The 19,956-nt window shown below is 35.8% G+C and overlaps 1 protein-coding gene across 1 annotated transcript; it reads right to left on the bottom strand.

Moving 5' to 3' along the window:
* Positions 1–13,797, bottom strand: LOC109714613 (nicalin). Its single transcript, XM_020239312.1, has 14 exons — positions 13,402–13,797; positions 12,580–12,737; positions 11,214–11,317; positions 6,296–6,362; positions 4,973–5,065; positions 4,721–4,885; positions 4,462–4,617; positions 4,301–4,378; positions 3,837–3,949; positions 3,707–3,767; positions 2,633–2,800; positions 2,268–2,369; positions 632–721; positions 1–533 (listed from the first exon to the last, which is right to left on the bottom strand). Exons 1-14 carry the CDS (start codon positions 13,709–13,711, stop codon positions 471–473), a joined length of 1,728 nt encoding a protein of 575 aa, XP_020094901.1. The 5' UTR covers positions 13,712–13,797; the 3' UTR covers positions 1–470.

The following is a 19,956-nucleotide window of genomic DNA, read 5'->3' as shown; positions in this document are numbered from 1 at the left end:
GAATCAGCATAAAATCCTCTTGTGAAATGATTGACAAGTAATTTGCTTTCAATACAGGATCAATCTAAAAAATGTGGCAGCACCAAAAAAAGAAAAAAGAAAAAAAATCTGCAATTAGTGCTTCACACATTCCTGGATTCAGATAAAAGATATCAAATAAAACAGATGTTGAAATGCAAGCCCCTCATGAAAACAAAATAAATGTGGAAGGCACTGAGCCCTACTTTAGTAGTCCTCTACTATCTGTGAGACGGCCATCTTGTACAGCTAAAATACAGCTAGAGATCAATTTACTACAATTACCAAAACAAGCAAAACTTGTTTGCATTAAAATACATGTGGAATGTGCGTGATGAAATCCACCCCATTTCACTAACAAAACTTCTCCAAACTGATCGACCTGATCTGGTAAATCAGGGTTTCCTTATCCACCTTCCTCTGCTAAATAAGAAATGCAATTACTTAAAGTTTTATGCTGCCTTAGCTTTTCGTGATGGTGGGCGCCGAAAAATGTTAATGAGATCGTCTAAACCCTGAGGGAGAGGGGAAAAAAATCCATATAAAATTGATATAGAGAACTTCTCAAAGTGTAGTAGCAAAATTCAAAGCAAGGGATCAAGATACTACGCACCCTCGTAGTTATTACAAGGAAACTGAAGAGAATAATCAGATAAGATCCCAGGACAAGCAGAAAAAGAAGATCGAAAGTAACACTTGCGACCTGCAATTCAAAATCAAATAAATCATTCTCCTAAGGCAGCAAGAAAATTGATAGGAAAGAACAAGGCCACGGTGTAATCTGGTTTACAGCATAAACAGAATCACAGTTGTTGCCATGTTTAGTAATTTACTTTGCAGTTACCACTTAATTAACAGATATCAAAAAGAGCTTATCTGCTGAACATTGGCATTAGCAAATTCTAACAGCCAAACAATTTAAACAGACTAAAAAGAAAACATCTTTAAGGCCACGGTGTAATCTGGTTTATAGCATAAACAAAGTCATAATTGTTGCCATGTTTAGTAAGAGGGTGTTTGGCCTAGCTTTTAAAAAGCGCTTTTGGGCTGAAAAGCAATTTTCGGCTCAATAGTGTTTGGCAACTCCCTTTTAAAATCTGATTCTGTTTTTTAGAATCAGAAAACTGATTTTGAAGGCCCCAGAATCAGAAGCAGAAAAAAACTGCTTCTTGAAATCTGATTCTCATTTTGGATTTAAACTTTAAATTTTTATTTTTATTTTAATTTCAATATTTACATATAATTTTAATTTTAAATTTTTATTTTCAGATTCATTTTTGAATTTTTAAATTTTAACTTTTAAATTTTAAATTTTAAATTTCGAAAAATAGATTTCAAACTTTAAATTTTAAATTTTAAATTTTAATTTTAAATTTCAAATTTAAGATAAAATTTAAAATTTGACATTTTAGATTTTAAAATTTAAATGTAAAAATTTAAAATTTTTTAAATTTTAAATTTAATTTTTAATCTTCAAATTATAAATTTCAATTTTTTAACTTTAATTCTTAAATATTCACAATTTTAAATTTTTTTAATTTTAATATTCAATTTTAAATTTAATATTTTAAATTTAATTTTTAAATTTATAATTATTTTAAATTTTATAATTAAATTTTGAAATTTAAAATTAAATATATTTTTAAATATTAAATTTTATATTTTAAATTACATAATTATTTATATTTTTACATTAAATATATTTTTTTATTTTGTACAATTTTGAAATTTAAATATTTTAATTTTAATTCAAATTTAAATTTAGATTTTAAATTATTTTAAAATAAAAATTAATAAAAATATTAATTTATGCAAACATCAAAAAAAAAATTGCCAAACAGTTTTTCAAAATCACTTCAGAAAATTCACTTTTATCTAAACTACGCCAAATGCTCTACAGTTTTTAACCAAAATCACTTCTCCAAATCAAAATTATTTTTTCAGAAATCATTTTGCAGAAGCTAGGCCAAGCAGGTCCTAATTTACTTTGCAGTTATCACTTAATTAACAGATATCAAATTATCTGCTGAACATAGGCATTAGCAAATTCAAACAGCTGAACAATTCAAACGGACCCAAAAGAAAACATCTTCCTTTTTGCTCACGTTATCATCAGATGTCAATGTCAAAAATAGGAGAGAATAAGCATTCAGCTTAGCTAATGATTATAGCTAAACTTTAACATGCCTTATCAACTAAAGGGTTTCCTTCTATGAAACTGCACAGGCCAAGATACATTGTAACAGTACCTGGTATACGTTTAGTGTTGCTTTCGTTGTATCATAAAAGGTGAAAATTCCATCGAGTGACTCATGTTGTACATGCACCTCGACCGTATGATCAGATAATTCCTGTCACACAAACAAAATTTTAAAATTACAGGAACAAGGCAAATGGTGGTTCATTATTGAAATAATGCATTATCCATCATCATCATCATCATCATCATCATCACACACACGCACACGTCCGCGCGCCCGCCAGCATGCCCACGCACACGCACGCGCACGCGCAGAGAGAGAGAGAGAGAGAGAGAGAGAGAGAGAGAGATGACTGTTTAAATCAAAGCAAAACAGGCAAATGGATAATATTCAAGAGGTAAGGGCAGCAAAACCTTTTTGAGTGCAGCTATAAATGGATCATTTTTGGAAAGGAAAGGAGCAACTCGTGGTGTCTGTGACAACAGATCCAACCATGAAGTTATGTAGTAAGGATTCACCGCCAAGCTACTATTATCAGCAAAAATGTCAATATTCCTTCCTTCATGCCCGTAAATGTGTTTCTGCAAAAGGAGAGTGAAAATTTTAAAACTAGAAATCTACATAGCATTCTGAGGCAAATGCCAACAGGTAAACAGGCCTTGTTTAGTACCACATGTATTGATTTGTTTTTTTTTTTCAAATCAAATTATGTGTTTGGTGTTTGTTTTGGTAACACAACTAGTTCTAACTTTCTTTTTTAACTTCTTGCCTTTTTACAAAGAAGGCACCTTTCTGTATCTAGGCAGAGCACATTGCAAGCTAGGCAACAATGGCAAGAACAGAGAAGTCCATTCACGCATCCAATCACATCAAATTTGAGTTTAGCAACATAAAAGTAATATAAGATGGTATAAACCAAGGTCTTAATATTTTGTGAAAAACACTGATTAAAAAGGTATTTCTAACCTTCTTAGTTTGATTGGTAGATCAAATCCTTGTTCAAACAATTGATTTTCCAGGGAACCCTGGTTAATTAGGTGGGAAGGAAGCCTAAGCATTTCACAATCTGAAATTCTTGGCTTGAATATGAACCACTTTTCTCACCTTTTCCAAGATACGGTCAGCATAACCCTGACTAAATTGGGTTTAGACATGATAAGAATACCGAACTAAACATAAAACCCACAGGACGGTTTATATTTGGGCACTTACGAACGATACATAATAAAAAAAGTAACAAACGGGCTTTCTCCAATAAAAGACAAATGTTAAGAATTTGAACAAGTGTATTGTGCATTACATGTAAATGTTAAGAAATTTTTCTTCCCTGCTGCTGCAAAAGTCTTTTAAAAATATATGTCACAATAAGATTAAATCTCTTACAGATGTAAAAATGAATACTCATCATATGATAAATTCAAATAGATGACAACTCAATTAAATAAAGCCTGTATTTAGGTTAATACAAGAGAAAGAGATAATATTACCGCAATACTCTCAGCAACTAATTTGACACTTCTATATATTGCCTTCTCATCTGTTGATTTCCTGTAACGAAATTCATTAGCCAATGCAAAAATTCCATCACTTCTCAAAGAGAGATTCATGCGATGTTACCTTGTATCATAGAGACCGCCAGTGCTTTCTAAAAATTCAGGTGCAACAGGAAGCTCAGACAAAGTAGCGGCTGTTACTCTGAACCTTGAAAATTGTTCATGTTCCCAAGCTACCTACAGATATTCCAAACATTTATCAATTAAAAAGTATATAACAGATAATTATCATTATACAAAATGGTGAAGACAAAAAATACTCCTAAACTTAAGGAGAAGAGGATTTTATCAAATAATGTGAGAAAAACAACTGCAGCTATAATAGTAACTGAATTCATTGTGTAAAGCATAGAACTTCTAGCAACATTATAACAGTTCACCCATCAAATGATGCTACTTCGAGCTACACATTTTATGCAATTGTGATTTAGTTATAGTCTGTTAACAGTCTGCATAGATGGTTCTGTCAAAAATGCATAATTCAATAACAATTGAAGCGAAAAAAGATGAACTAAAGCAGAGACTTACTCGAGGGTTTGAGACATTTATCTTCTTGTGCTTCACACCAATTGAAACCCCGATATCTTTAGCAACATCTGAGAAAGTCTGCCAAAGTACTCAACAAGTAACTTATTTTAGAATTGAATGATATACTATACCAATTTCCTAAAAGAGGGTTCTGATCTTACTTCATAGATCTGTTTGATGTAAGGATTTTCTGGAGGCTTAGATACATGTATCCACAGCTCATTGTTCCAGGACTCATTGTTCCAGGAACCAATACTGTTCAAACAAATAGCATATTCAATGCTCTCACGTACACGTTGATCAAAACTTCTGAGCCACTGACGAGAAAAGTATCAGGATAAATGCCTAGTAGTAATTGTAAATATAGAATTGGCTAAGAGGGTAAATTGTAGAATAGGAGGGTGAAAATGCTAAGCTGACCTTGTAAGTACCATTGTAATTGTAAGGTCCGCCAGATGTTAGACCAAAAAGAAGGTTGTACTTTCCCCTAGTCTTTGGATTTGAATATAGGCGTGAGAAAAGCCTGGCTATCTCTAAGAGAGCCACAACCCCACTCCCATTACTATCACTTCCCACGGACAATGCCTTTAAAAGAATAGCACAATTTTAGTGAAATAACCTCAAAAGGAAAATGCAGGTGAGTTTAAGGGCTGAAACAATAAATTTCCGTACTGGTGCAGCACCAAAAGTGTCGTAATTTGCAACAATAGCAATAGTTGGAAGCTGATTAGCATCGCCTTCTTCTTTAAGACCAGGCAACCATCCCTGTAACATAGCAAATTCTAATTAAAAGAAATCCATATTTACTGTAGTTAAAGGAAAATGCACAGAGTCTTTACATCCCTTATTAGGAACAATTACAGAAACACTAAGAAATGGTCAGAGAGTTTTTACAGAGGAAAAACTTTGAGACAAGCAAACCACCTCCATAGCAAATAGGATTCCATTTGTGCAAGCAGATTTGTAGTTGAATCAAACACTATTCTGTTGTATATTTCTTAACACTTTCAAGAATATGTAATAAACATCAAGAAGATGCTAGTCTACAAATCATTTTAGCACTGAGCAGGTTTCAGCAAAGCAGGGCAGGTACTAAAAGAAAGGCAACTATCTTGAGCCTCTCAGGGTGTGACAAATATCTAACAGCATAAGATGATGAAAGTTGAGAATTAGACATCGTAATGCCCATTTTTATTTTTCTTGTTAAATCCTTAGGATTATTTATAGGAAAACTTCCAAAAGACCCCTGCGTTATGGTACGTACAATTTACTACCTTGTGGTTCAAATTGAAGCACTTCGCTACTATTTGGTTTTTATTTCTGCTTTCCATATGGACACACCTTAAAATAGGGTAACAAAACATTATATTTTACAAACAAAAGATGATATAGAACAAATCATAGGATGACAAAATGCTACACATTACCACTTGCAGTTTGTAGATTTAATACTTTGAATTTAATGGCAGATCCCTACTTAAAACAATAACAAAAACCATAACCACATAGGACATTGCAAATACGCGATACCATAGGGGAGCATTTTGAATCTTTCCCTAATTTATTTGAAGTGCACAATTTTACTAGCCATGTACCAAGCGTCCAATCCTAGACTATAAAAGAATTTCCGACTCCTGGGCCTTCTCACTTTTTGGTTGTGCTCTAGACAACCCCATATTTTCGAGAAAAAGATTGGATAATGAATCATATGATTTGCTATGCAGTTTCGATTTCACATTTATGGCAGCAAATATCCAATCAGCACATTAGAGTTCAACCATAATGTCTTCAATGAGGAAATTCTACCTGACTGTGCAGAAGAGGAAAAAAAAAAAGAAGAAAAAGCTACCCACCATTGTATTGAAACATAAATATTGCACGAAATATAAAAATGTTTAAATATTCAGGAGTATTTTCCTGCAAGATAAGTAATAAAATATCCAAATGTTTAGTTTCAATGGTTTTTGTATCTACTACCAAAAGGAACTAGTCAACCTGAATGTTTGAGATGGTTGGCGAAGATAGTTTCTTGGGTTCCGGCAAGGATACTATGAACTTGTAGCTGCAATGCCATACAAGAACCAGTTAGGAAGGGGCTATGATCTTCATTCAGCATGAATATTTAATAGCCAGTAAATGTGTTATGGCCTATTCGTATTAACAATCAATACATAAGATATACAAAACTGGAGAATTTATTGCTGAATCGTAAAGCCATATCATCACCCTTAACAAAAACCTCTTTAAAAGTACTGAAATTTTCAATAGTCCAACTATAAATCTATAAGATTGAATGTATTTTAAATAAGATTAATTGATTTGATGAGCGGATAAGATTTTAAATAATATTAATTTATTCGGATCAAATATCTTAGTATCTTATTAAAAGATCAACTATATGTTATTAAATAATATTAATAGTTTTTAGAATGTTTAGATGCTCTAAATTGTATTTAACAGTATGGATTGTTGATTCGGAAGCTCTATAATAAAAAACGACTTACGAGTACGAAGGCTATCGTACTCATATTAGTATAGTAGCCGGGCTATATATATTTATACATATAAATTAAATATGTATATATATACACACGCGCGCGCACACACACACATATATATACATAGAGTTGAGCTAGAATACATCTAAAAGCACTAACTCTTGGTGCTTGTAGGTTTCTAGCCCTTAGATCTATCCCTTGACTACTAGTAGCCTTTGGATCAAATACTATTCCATCCACCACCACTCAACCCAAGTAGGCCACTATCATTCTAGCCCTACAACACCTCCATCTAAGAGCTAGAAATCTAAAAGCACCAACCCTTTGGTACTTTTAGAAGTATTCTAGCTCTAGCTCAATTCTATATACATATAAATATGTATGCATATATACATATCATAACATTTTTAAATAGGAAATTTAATATTATATAGGAGAGAGAGAGATGAGAGAGAGCTTAGGCGTGGCTATACTATCAGGAGCACGGAGGTCCTCCGTGCACAAGTTGTTTTCAATGATGCGGCTTCCAAATCGACGATCGGCTCCATTAAACTTGATCTACACTATTAAAAGTACTTGGAAACTAAATATCATAATTTTTCGACATCATTTGGCTAGTGATCAAAAGGTCTCAAAATTGACAATTTTAATGGTTGATGTGATGCGTTTGTGAATTTAACGGTGTAAAACAATCCAAATCTGATAAAATTTTTATAGAAAATTCTTTTCACTATTTAGAGTGAGATCAATACCTCTGATCTTAAATTCAAGTCTTTTTTCATCATTTTTTATGAGATTTTTATTTTCAGCCGTTCATTTTAGACTACTCGTTTCAAAGATAAATGATGTCAAAAAATTATGAAATTTAGTTTCCAAATACTTTTAATAGTATAGATCAAGTCTAACGGAGCTGATCGTCGATTTGGAAGCCGCATCATTGAAAACAACTTGGTAGCACGGAGACCTCCGTGCTACCGATAGTATACCAGCTTATGTTAGTAAATTCGCGAATTATTCACAAATTTTTGAAGAAACGAATTAAACAGCCGAATTCGTATTTTTCCCAAAAATTCCGAAAAAAACGCGATTTTTTGATAAAAAAGACTATTCGCGTATTATACGCGCGCCGAATTATTTGGAGCCAAAAAAAGCCTCCCGCATGCGCTCCCGCACCGCGAGCGCCCGCGCGCGGTCGCGGCTAGTGGGCCGGTTAGCCCAAAACAAAAAAAATCCCAAAAATCCCCTTTCTAAACACCTCACCCAAAAACAGAAAAAAAACTCTTTTCGAATTTTTTACTTAATTAGCTTAATTTTGTAGCTATTTATTCTTATATTCTTAAGAAATATGAATATTTATGCTAATAGCATATAATCTTGAGAGAAAAAAAACTTAATTTAATAGCCGAATTTTTTATCCCGAATTTTTAATTGATGACGTATAATATCCGTATAAATCACATATCCGAATAATTGACGAATCCGTTTTTTAGCCGTATTTTTCAACGAATTTAAAAATTAGAAGACGAATTTATCCGAATTATACCCGTACCGAATTTTTGCCGAATCCGAATTAACTAACTATGATACTAGCCTAGCTCTATATATATATAGAGAGAGAGTTGAGCTAGAATACTATCGATAGCAAACGAGCTCCGTTGCCACCCATTTGTTTTCGATGATGGAGCTTCCAAATCGACGATCGGCACCGTTGAACATGATCTATACCACTTGAAGTGTTTAAAAATCAAATTTCATACATTTCCGATATTATTTTCTTATCTATCGAGTGGACACAAAAATGAACGACTGAAAATGAATATTCTTTAAAAAATGATGATAGGAGTCTTGTAATCAAGATCAAAAGTATAGATCTTGTTTTAAATAGTTTAAAGAATTTTCTAACAAAAATTCAATTGATTTGGATATCTTTACGCTGTTAAACGAGAAAACGCCTCATATCGACCATTAAAATTACAAATTTTGAAACCCTTTGATCATTAGGCAAATGATGTCGAAAAGATTTGAAATTTGATTTCTAAACACTTCAAGTGGTATAGATCATGTTCAACGGTGCCGATCGTCGATTTGGAGGCTCCATCATCGAAAACAAATGGGTGGCAACGGAGCCCGTTTGCTATCGATAGTATTCTAGCTCAACTCTATCTCTCTCTCTCTCTCTCTCTCTCTCTCTCTATATATATATATATATATATATATATATATATATATATATATTGTAGGATTTGTGTGCTATTAGAAGCACGGAGGCCTCCTAAGCCGTTTTCGATAATGGAACTTCCAAATAAACGATTGACTCCATTAAACTTAATCTAACGTATTTGAAGTATCCAGAAAATAAATTATGGTTTTTCGATATCATTACCTAGTGATCGAAAGGACTTAAAATCAAAGGTTGAAATAAAATCTCACAAAAAATTATGATATAGTACTAAAATTTTCGATTAGAGATGTTGATATTGCTGTAGATAGTATAAAGAATTTTTTATCAAAATTTTATTTGATTTGAATACTTCTACACCATTAAACTTGCAAACGACACACATCAACCATTAAAAATTGTTGATTTTGAACCTTTTAGATCATTAGATAAATGATATCGAAAAACTGCAAAATTTATTTTCTAGATACTTCAAATACGCTAGATCAAGTCTATCAGAGCTAATCGTCGATTCGGTAGTTTAATCATTGAAAATGGCTTAGGAGCACGGAGACCGCGGTACTCCTAATAGCACACAAGTCCTACTCTCTCTCTCTCTCTCTCTCTATATATATATATATAGAGAGAGAGAGCTAGGCTCCTGTGCTTTTGAAAGTACGGAGGCCTCCGTATTTGTAAATTATTTTCGATGATGGGACATCCGATTCGACGATCGGCTCCATTAGACATGATCTATGCTATTGGAACTATCTAGAAATCAAATTTCATAATTTTTTGACATCATTTATCAAGTGATCAAAAGATCTAAAAAATGACTACCTTAACAGTTGATGTGGCACGTTTTTAAGTTCAACTGTGTAGAACAATCCAAATTACATGAAACTTTAATAGAAAATTCTACTTAACATCAATAGCAAGATCAATACTTTTGATTTGAAATTTGAATCTTTTATCACTTTTTTTATGAGATTTTTATTTTCAGCTGTTCATTTTGAGGCTACTTGTTCACTAGGCAAATGATGTAAAAAATTATAAAAGTTGGTTTCTAGATAGTTCCAATAACGTAGATCATATCTAATGGAGCCGATCGTCGAATCGGATGTCCCATCCTCGAAAATAATTTATAAGTATGGAGGTCTCCGTACTTTCGAATGCACAGGAGATGTACTCTATATACATATATACACACATATATATATACATACATACATATATATATGCACATAGATATAGACAGATATAGATATATACTGAACTTGCTGGTCCTTTTAGTTAATAATAGTTGCAATTTGATAAGTTATTTCACGGATGAGTTGTTCTAAGGTTCGTCTTATGTAGAAATAGTTTTAAACATCTTACCAACACAATAACAGTGTTATGCACATGCTCATGCATTTCACATGTACGAATCTAGTTTAGCATAAAATAAACGAATGTCATGCCAAAGTCAAACTAAAGGAAATAATATATTACAGCGCTTCTTCCATTACTTGGGTCTTAACAAACTAGTAAAGCCTAAAGTAGATTTTAGACATTTAGGGCTGTTTGGTGATGAATTATAAGGGAATTAAATCAAATTGTTCTATTTTGCTGAAAGCAACAAGAAAAAAACTCGGGAACAATAATTCTGGTCCAACCAGGTTTGCTAACATTGAAGTACTATTCGAGCCAACACTACGGATTGTGCTACAGCTTAGTTTATCTCTATGCCCATGATCATAGAATTAGCCTTCAGCATTACCTTTATTGGTGATATCCCAATAAATTAAAATCTAACAAAATGTTGACTTTATTCTTGATTATTTTGTGATGGCACAACAACACATGGGCAAGAAAAGTTCTGTCGAATTTGTGCCCAAACAAAAAATGCCCTTAATAATGCCTGGACATAGCTGATGTATCATGCTTGCATTTCACCACATTAATTCTTATCCTGAAGTTACTAAATCTAACTATCATGCTTTTATACTTCTAGCCCTCCTTTGGTCTTTCCCCCAACCTTCTGCCCCTTCCACTAAACACTTCATTTATTGGTGCATTATGCGACCGCGCCTGGAGATTTTGTTAGTTATTCATTCTAACCAACTAAGGCTTCATAGGATCTATTCTTTGCCCATTAATAACAATTATGAGAAAGAGCATCTAACTTAAAAAGACATGAAATTGAGCAGATATCAGGCAATCTCTTAGAAATTGTACTACTATTAGCTGAACATGCTGTAATCAAGTAACTAACCCGCCAGTGGTTGCAGTGGAAGGCTGACCAGCAGAATCACCTTTACGAACATCCATTAGTAACGCTTCAATCTTCTCATCCTCGAACGCAAAATAAACTGGATACTGCATGGTTATATGCTAGAAAAATAAGAGCTCAAAATAAGGAATCAATACAGCAACAACTTTCATTGCCTGCTAGCATGATTTTTATGTTTATATATTTACTTTGAGTATGGCAAAATTTTTGAACCTGAGATGTACCATTTTTTCTACTTATTCACATTCTATCGAAGCCCTTTGTTCGTATATATTTTAAAAGAATGAAAGAAAAAACACTATTCAAAAAGTGGTGCATACACCTATTATATGCACTAGTATATGCATATACAATTGCTTCACTGCCATGCATACATCACATCCGCGGGTCGCTTGTGCTCCACGTAATGGGCACTTGAGCAAGCTACCAGATATCATATATCTATGACTACACGTGACTACACATAGCATAACATGTGAATATTAGTTAGTAATCCACTTATTATTTGATACAAATCTTCATGTTTATTCACCAGTTATGTTTCTATACTAGGAACACTGTTTGTATATAGGTTATGTGAAATTTGACAGATCATCAGTGTCACGATGCCCTAAAGTATTTTAAGTATTTTAAGTAACTCTTTATGTTTCATTAATCAACAAGTATTTTAAGTATTTTAAGAATATTCTCATGATTCTTTTTTCTCTTGTTCTTATTTATCACATATTTTTATACTTAATACATTTGATATATTTTTATCGTATCTTATGAGTGCATACGTACCCATCTTCTGTATAGGGAGTATGCAGTGCTTTCGATGCTAGCAAACCACTTAAAGGTTTTTAGAACATTGAGAAACAGTAATACAAGAATGCATCACATCAACTATGGTACAGGCACTAGAGTTCTAACACCATCAAGATGAGTAACTCAACTACCCCCTGGCAAAAAAGAGAAGCAAAAGAAGAAAAGGGGGAAAAGGAAGCAACAAAACATGTGACGAAGTTTTCTGAGATCTAATGCTTTGGTAATGCAGTAAAGCTACTAAAGTAATTAAGCCAACTTGCAGAGGAGTATATACAATCTATTTATTTGCAAATTCATTAATTGATTGCAACACTTATCATTGGAACGAGCAACTGGAAACAATAATATCTTCAGAACCAAAACAAGATAGAAGTTAAAAGGCCCCTCCTAAAATCAATAAAATACCATCACAAAATAATGGAACATGTAAAACAATAACTGAAACCGCAAGAAAGACTCGAAACAAAACAGTATAGCTGGACCAAAAAGGCAAATCATCAAACATGCAGGTACTACTATTAGAGAGGTGTTTTGAACTCACAGGTATCTCAGCATGTATGAGCAACTGTTCCAACTCAACTAATATTTTTTTTACTAGCCCAGAGTCATCATTTTTTTGCTCCCCACCTAGTTTATCACTGATTTTCTGAGGAAGGAGAAGTAGCAACCCTCCCAGAGGTCGCTTATTTGCAATGTAATCTGAAACAAAGATATTAAATCTTAGCATCATAGTAATGTACTTCCTATGAAGGAATTCAATAGAAAACTCTTCTAAAATACACTTTTCCTCATGGCTTATAGGAGTTGGGCAATTGATACTGAACAAAATAGACTACAAACATAACTAGAACAGAAATGTTAGTTAAAGTAAAAGTCCATGCATCTAGAAATTATCATCTCAATATTTCAAGTCACTCAACAAATTGCAGTAGAAAATTGCAAGCTGCTAAGAACAAACAACGACTACAAGAACGATCAGCTGATACACAATAACATCTTGCGGAAGTTAAAATAGTCCACATGCTAGATTTAAATTCACAAATTCTAAAACAACTGATCCCGCAATGAAACACTAAGGATGGCTTCTCAATCATCATCGATCATCATACACAGCTAAAGTACTCCACTCATGAGTTATACTAAGACCAAGAATTGTGACATTCGATAGTATCTGCACATCTATTCAATAAAACAGTGCTCCGACTAACAGAGAAGCTATGTTTCTGATCAAGAGCACATGGCGAAACATTTGACGAGTAATTCTACTTCTAATTCCCTGCTAATACCCGATCAAAGAGATAAGCAAGCAATTAAACAAAGAATTGCACGTCGAAGCAGAGCTAATAGGAGGGTTAAGAATCACCACGGAGGAAGGAGAGGTCGAGATCGCGGATGGGGACGATGACGGCGGTGCGGGAGAGATCGGCGCCGGCGGCGAAGGGGAAGGCGCCGGCGTGGTGGTTGAGCGCGGCGAGGCGCGATCCGAGCGGCGCCCCGGCGAGATCGTACTGGATCAAGCGGTACACGTCGACCGCGGCGGCGGCGTCGCCGAGCTCCACGCACGCCACCAGGACGAGCACCAGCGCCACGACCGCGTAGATCGACTCCGCCACCTCCCCACCTCCGCCGCCGCCGCCGCCGCCCCGTCTCGTCCTCCCCCACGCCGCCGCCATTGTTGCTCGGGGAGAGCTCCAAAGGAGATCGCGAGAGATCGAGAGACGGAGAGAGCGAGATGCGAGAGAAGAGGCGTAGGGTAGGGTGGGGTATATACACGGTAGTGGTGTTATAATACACCTCTACCGTATATTGGTATCGGTTTGGTCTGGGTAAAAGATGCACGGAGACCCCTTATGTATACAATTTTTTGAATTGCCGCAGGGAGCCTTTTTTTATTTTAATTTCTTTACTTTCAAAAGTCTTTGAAATTAAGAAGTTTTATTCAAATAAATTATGATCTAACTAATTTAATAATTTAAATAAAATTAAATAATAGCATGAAAAATGGTATTATTTGTACAAACTAAAAGATCAGAGAAAACTTAAAAGTTTTAGCAATAAGTGCAGAAAAAATAGCAAAAATGCGGTATGACTTTATGAGCAATAAAATATGGGTCATTAAAAGTGAAATTATCAAATACGATCAGACATTTGACGAAACCGCATCATATTTATATTTTTTTTGGATATGAAGTTAAATATAAATTTATGTTGGATGCTAAATTTGTATTATCATATTTATTAAAAATGTATTCGGCATAGTTTTATACAGATTAAATATTCAAAAGCAATCGCTATAACTTAATTTGAAAATAAAATAGAAAGTTAAGGAGACGTAAATACTCTGAAAAGGGTGAAGATAATGGGGCCATGTGTCAATTTCCCTATAGTTGGGGATTCTGCATGCAATTTAGCCTAAGTTCCACAAAGAAGGAGAGAGATGCTTTTGTGTCAACACAACCCACGACGGCAATTTTGAGCCGCTTGATCAAATTGAACGGTCTAGATTGGACGTGTGCTAATTTAAGCCCTTAGTTGACCTATAATGATCCACAAAACAAAATGGATCCAACTACAATCTATAGATGGTGCTAAGCCATTTAAAGAGATGTTCAAATTAGACAATAAATAGGCCAATGAGTAGATATGTTACCAATGATGATACATATATTATTGTGCGGCAATAAATGAGATGAAGAAATGAGAAACATAACAAGAACATACTTTAGAAAGGCTAAATATTATGCACATTAATTTTTAGAAATAATTGCCTATATATTTCTCAAAATTTGGAAAATGTCTAATTTATCCTTATATTTTTTTATTTTCAATATACCCCTCACATTTTATTGCCTCTCATATTCTAAAAGAGCTAAGTCAGAAAGTCGAAAATTTTTCAAAAATATATAAGCAATTGCCCCTAATTTTTAAGATGCATAAAATATTACATTATTATTAGATGCCATTAAAGATCTACAAAAAGAGTAGATGTCACGCCCCGGGACCCGGCATAGGCACGCCCTGTGCGTCCCCAGACCCGCCATATGCCTGCACATATAAGGCGTTTACAACAAAAAAGATGCGAAAGCGAGAAGAAATAAGTATCTAGAGATATCAGAACTACCAACAGCTAGACTAAAAGCAAGAAGAGAAAAATGAAAGGAAAGTAATCTACAAAAAGTGATCATAAAGTGAGACAATATTCATCACAAAAGAAATCCAAAATGGGGTGGTCTCTATACACAGGTAACTCTCCAAAACCTCTCCAAAATAAAATCAACGAGAGGTGGACCACCTATCGTAACGTCTCTCGGCAGCTAGTCCGAGGCGATACCCTTTCCGCGGTCCCAAGTCTCGCATGGCGTGGAAGGCTCTGTAATAACAATAAGAAAAAGAAGGCGTGAGAACTATAATTTATAGTTCCCAGTGGGCAATTACTGACCTCAGCGCAATGCACCACTAGGCCCCAAAAAGGAAGAGTAGATACGAGAAGTAATAATACTAATAAAATAACTGCAGGTATGAAAGCATGAAATATGTGCTAAATCACCATGTCATAAGTAACATGATGTCAATATTTTGTATATTCACTCTATCATAATGAAATAAGTCCAATGCATGACTAATATGTCCCAACATAATAAGCAATAGGCATTATGATCCAATCTATCAATATATGATGAACATACTCTATCATGGCAACCAAGTATACTATGATGCAACAAGTGAAACTGTCAAGTATACTATATGTCCCAAAGCTACGCTATAAGCATGTCAAAATAATCCAACTACTATGCCTATCTAGTAGTGATTGTCGTATCCCGGTTTAATGTTAATTTTCTATCATATTCTAGGACTTACATAAGTGTGGTCCAGCTTGTACCGCATAAGTATCGGTGGTAGCTCCAGCATTCCCACTCTAGGAATGAGTCTATTCCTCTCGACCCCGTAGGTTTCTCGATACCGCACGAGCGAGCATAAGTCGCGTAGGCCAACTTCGGAGTGCTGGCTTGTAGGGAGCGACCCTCACAAGTATGTGCGAATGAGCACAAATGACAAACAAGCGTAGTCAGTAGCTCAAGTATTTAATCATCATGTCTCTAACATGGTATAAGCCATTAGCAACCCAATGGTCTAGTTCTATGTCTCGAGTGAATTTCCAACATATACTATGTTTAGTGCCTTTTTATGACACTTAAACATTTATATAACACATGCACACTTCACATTCTATGCCGCTTTATGGCACTACTTTACTAGATTCACAAATAACCCGAGCTTAATGCCGCTTTATGACATTAGCTCCATAGTTTGCGAGTAGTGCAAGTTTCAAGCCTCTTTATGGCTTACTAAAATCTCTTATGTCTCATTTAGGCATAGGTTTAAATGCATAATACAAATCTCATTTTCATTATAGGAAAAATAAAGTTTCAAGTTTAACTAGAATGCCCGAACACATGCATGAATCCCTTATGCGAGCTCTCTACTACATAGAGGTCCAAAATTTCATTATACACAACATAGAAATTTTAAACATTCTAAAATTCATAAATAATGCATCTAATATGAATATGCACAATTTTCCAATTTACAATACTCAAATCATCATAAATGAGTTTTTCTCATTATATGGCTAGGTCAAACCCACCGAACGACGCACAACCCTTCGTTTGCTCCAACGAAGGTGTTCACTAAGCTCCTAGCACCCTAGAAGTATCAAAAAGTGAGCTATAAGAAATAAACGAACAACTACTAGCTCAAACATTAACCTATTAGGCAAAAGGGCCAAAAAATCTCACCTATAGTGTAAAAATCTCTCTCCAAAACTGAAATGGAAGTCAAATCCCTTCCAAAGCAACCTAAACGAAGATTCTAATCCCATTAGATTAGTTCCAAAAGCCTCTAATCGAAAAACCCCAAAATCAACCCTAAGTTCTCATTTTAGGGTTTCATGTCAAAGAAACCATCAAATCTCGAAATCTAGAGGAAAGAATAAGTTACTTACCTCTTAGAAGCTTCAATCCAAGCTCAAAGTCCTCTAGGTTCAAGGATCTTTCCTCAAACGAGCCCCATATCCAAGCTCCAAGCCTCTATCAAGGTGAAAATGGCTCCAAAAGGGAAAAAGAGAAGTAAATCCTCCAAAATCCAAACAAAGAGGAGATCAAAACCAAAGGGGATGGTGAAGAGGGCTCCCCTACCTCTTTCTCTGCTGGTACAAGGCTCAGGGAGAGCCCTAAGGCGTGGGGGATCATATAGGGATGCCACATTGCAAAAACATCCCTGCAGTTTCAACCATTCAGAATCTGCCACGGGGTACCGGTACACGGGCCCGCGTACCGGTACGAGTCCCACGAATATGGCAAATCCGAGCCTCGGGTTGGCTGGGAAGCTGTCTGTGTACCGGTACGCCGACGCTGTGTACCGGTACAACCATCAACCCTGTACCGGTACAGCCACCAACCCTGTACCAGTACACAGCCTGCTGAAGGCTACCCGAGAGCTGACAAAAAATTCGACTTTTTGGGTTTTGGCGCTAAGCTTTAAACCTCAATTCTCGGGATTCGAACCATAGGTCGAAATATTGTCTACGACCCTCCACAGAGTGTGAAAAAAGCTCGAAATACAAATCAAACACTCGAACCTCGCGATTTGCAAAGGTCCAGTATGTTACAGTAGAACTAGAACGCTATTGATGATAGAGGAATAATTTTTGCTATGGGTTATTTGCATACACGTTTCTGCAAACATAGTGAATTGCGGATATATCCATGCAAAACGGAAACTCCATAAATTGTCCCTGCAAAAGTCCTAAGTTATGCAGATATGTCCCTCCGGTTAACATCCGTTAGTGATCTGTTTATTTTTTAATAATGAATTCGTGAAATGACCATTTTGCCCTCACAAATATATCCCTCCAAAAGTTTTCCTCTTCCATTCTCTTTCTCTTCCTCTTCAGACCGTCGAAGCGAACGACGGCGGCGGCGGCGGGGGGTCGGGTTCGCTGGCAACGAAGAAGAGGGAAGAACGCCGAGGCACCGGAGCTCTACCCGGAGCTCGTCGCCTTCAACGCTGTCCCCTCCCTCGTCGGCCTCCTCGGCCACAACATCGCCTTCGACGTCGTCTCTCTCCTCACCAACCTCACCGACGCCAACGTCCTTGGCGACCACGACGATCCCGCACACGCCCTCGTCGCCGCCCTCGTCGACAACAACGCCCTCGAGCTTCTCGTCCAGAAACTCGCCCGCCTTTCCAAGGTCGACCCCGACGAGGTTCTTCTCCCTCGCCGGTGACGAAGAAGAGGGAAGAGGAAGAAGAAGAAGGAAGAAAAAGGGAAAAGAGAAAGAGAGGAGAGGAAAAGGAAGAGGGTTTGCCACCATCGCTGCCGTCGCCGCCGCATCTCCTCGCCGGCGAACGAAGAAGAAGGAAGAGGAAGAGGAGGAAGAGGAAGAAGGATAAATATGTCAATTCACACTATAATTAACCATGGTTAAGTATTTTAACCGTGGTTAACGAAAATTTTTTAACAGATCTGGACGACAGAGACATATCTTCATAACTTAGGACTTTTGCAGGGACAACTTATAGAATTTCCGTTTTGCAGGAATGTTTCCGCAATTCGCTATGTTTGTAGGGACGTGTATGCAAATAACCCTTTTGCTATTTACTTTTTTTACCATTAGATGCCTAGGAATTAGCGGTGATAACTGGCATATTAAAAATCTAATAGTGAAAAAATGAATGATATATTAATATACTATCAATATTATATGAGCTCAACTCCTGCAAAATTAATGTTATAACTATTTATAACTATATATTATTCCTCAATAACTGCACACGTATTGCAAGGAGGCCGAGGCGCGGACGAGGGCGCGAGGCGCGGGGGGCAGCGGGCGCTGGTGCGGCAGAGCCGCGAGCGGGAGCGGGCGCGGCGGCCGCTGGGGCGGCTCGGCGCTGACGTGGACGCAAGCCGGACGCGGGGCGCGGCGCGGGCGCGGGCCGGTGCGCGAGGGCGTGGCACGGCGCGGATATATATTATATAATATATATATATATATATAATATATATATAATATATATTATAATATATATATAGAGTGAGCTACTATGCTATCGGAAGCACGGGCTTCCGTACTTCCAGCTCGTTTCGATGTTGTACTTTCGAATCGTCGATCGGCTCCGTTAAACTTGATCTAGAGTATTTAGAGTACCCAGAAAATAAATTTTATTATTTTTCGATATCATTTGCCTATGATCGAATGAGATCAAATCAATAAATTTCAATGGCCGTATGTGAGCAGTTTGCAAGTTTAACAGGTGTAGAAATATCCACAATTACGTGAATTTTGATAGAAAAGTCTTTATACTTATATAAAACAAGATCAATATATTTGATTAAATTTTAATGTCATATTATTACATTTGTGTAAAATTTTTATTTTCGCCGTTGATTTTTGACCCGCCCCTTCGTTCAATAGCAAATTATACTAGAAAATCATAAAATTTATTTTTTAGCTACTTAAATACTCTAGATCAAGTCTAACGGAGCCGATGCGACGATTCGAAAGTCAATATCGAAAACGAACTGGAAGCACGGAAGGCTCCGTGCTCGATAGCATAGTAGCTCACTCTATATATATATATATATATATATATATATATATAATATAATATATAATATATATATATATATAGAGTCCGGCTACTATGCTATCGGTAGCACGGAGCCTACGCTACCGGAGTTGTTTCGATGATGCGGCTTCCAAATCGACGATCGGCTCCGTTAACTTGATCTACACTATTGAAAGTATTTGGAAACTAAATTTCAGACTTTTTCAATCATTTGACAGTGATTCAAAAGATCTCAAATTGATAATTTTAATGGCCGATGTGGTTTGTTTGTGAGTTTAACGGTGTAAAA

The sequence above is a fragment of the Ananas comosus genome, linkage group 1 (genome assembly GCF_001540865.1).
Source record: "Ananas comosus cultivar F153 linkage group 1, ASM154086v1, whole genome shotgun sequence".
NCBI classification, from domain to species: Eukaryota; Viridiplantae; Streptophyta; class Magnoliopsida; order Poales; family Bromeliaceae; genus Ananas; species Ananas comosus.
This window is presented reverse-complemented; position numbering and strand designations above follow the sequence as displayed.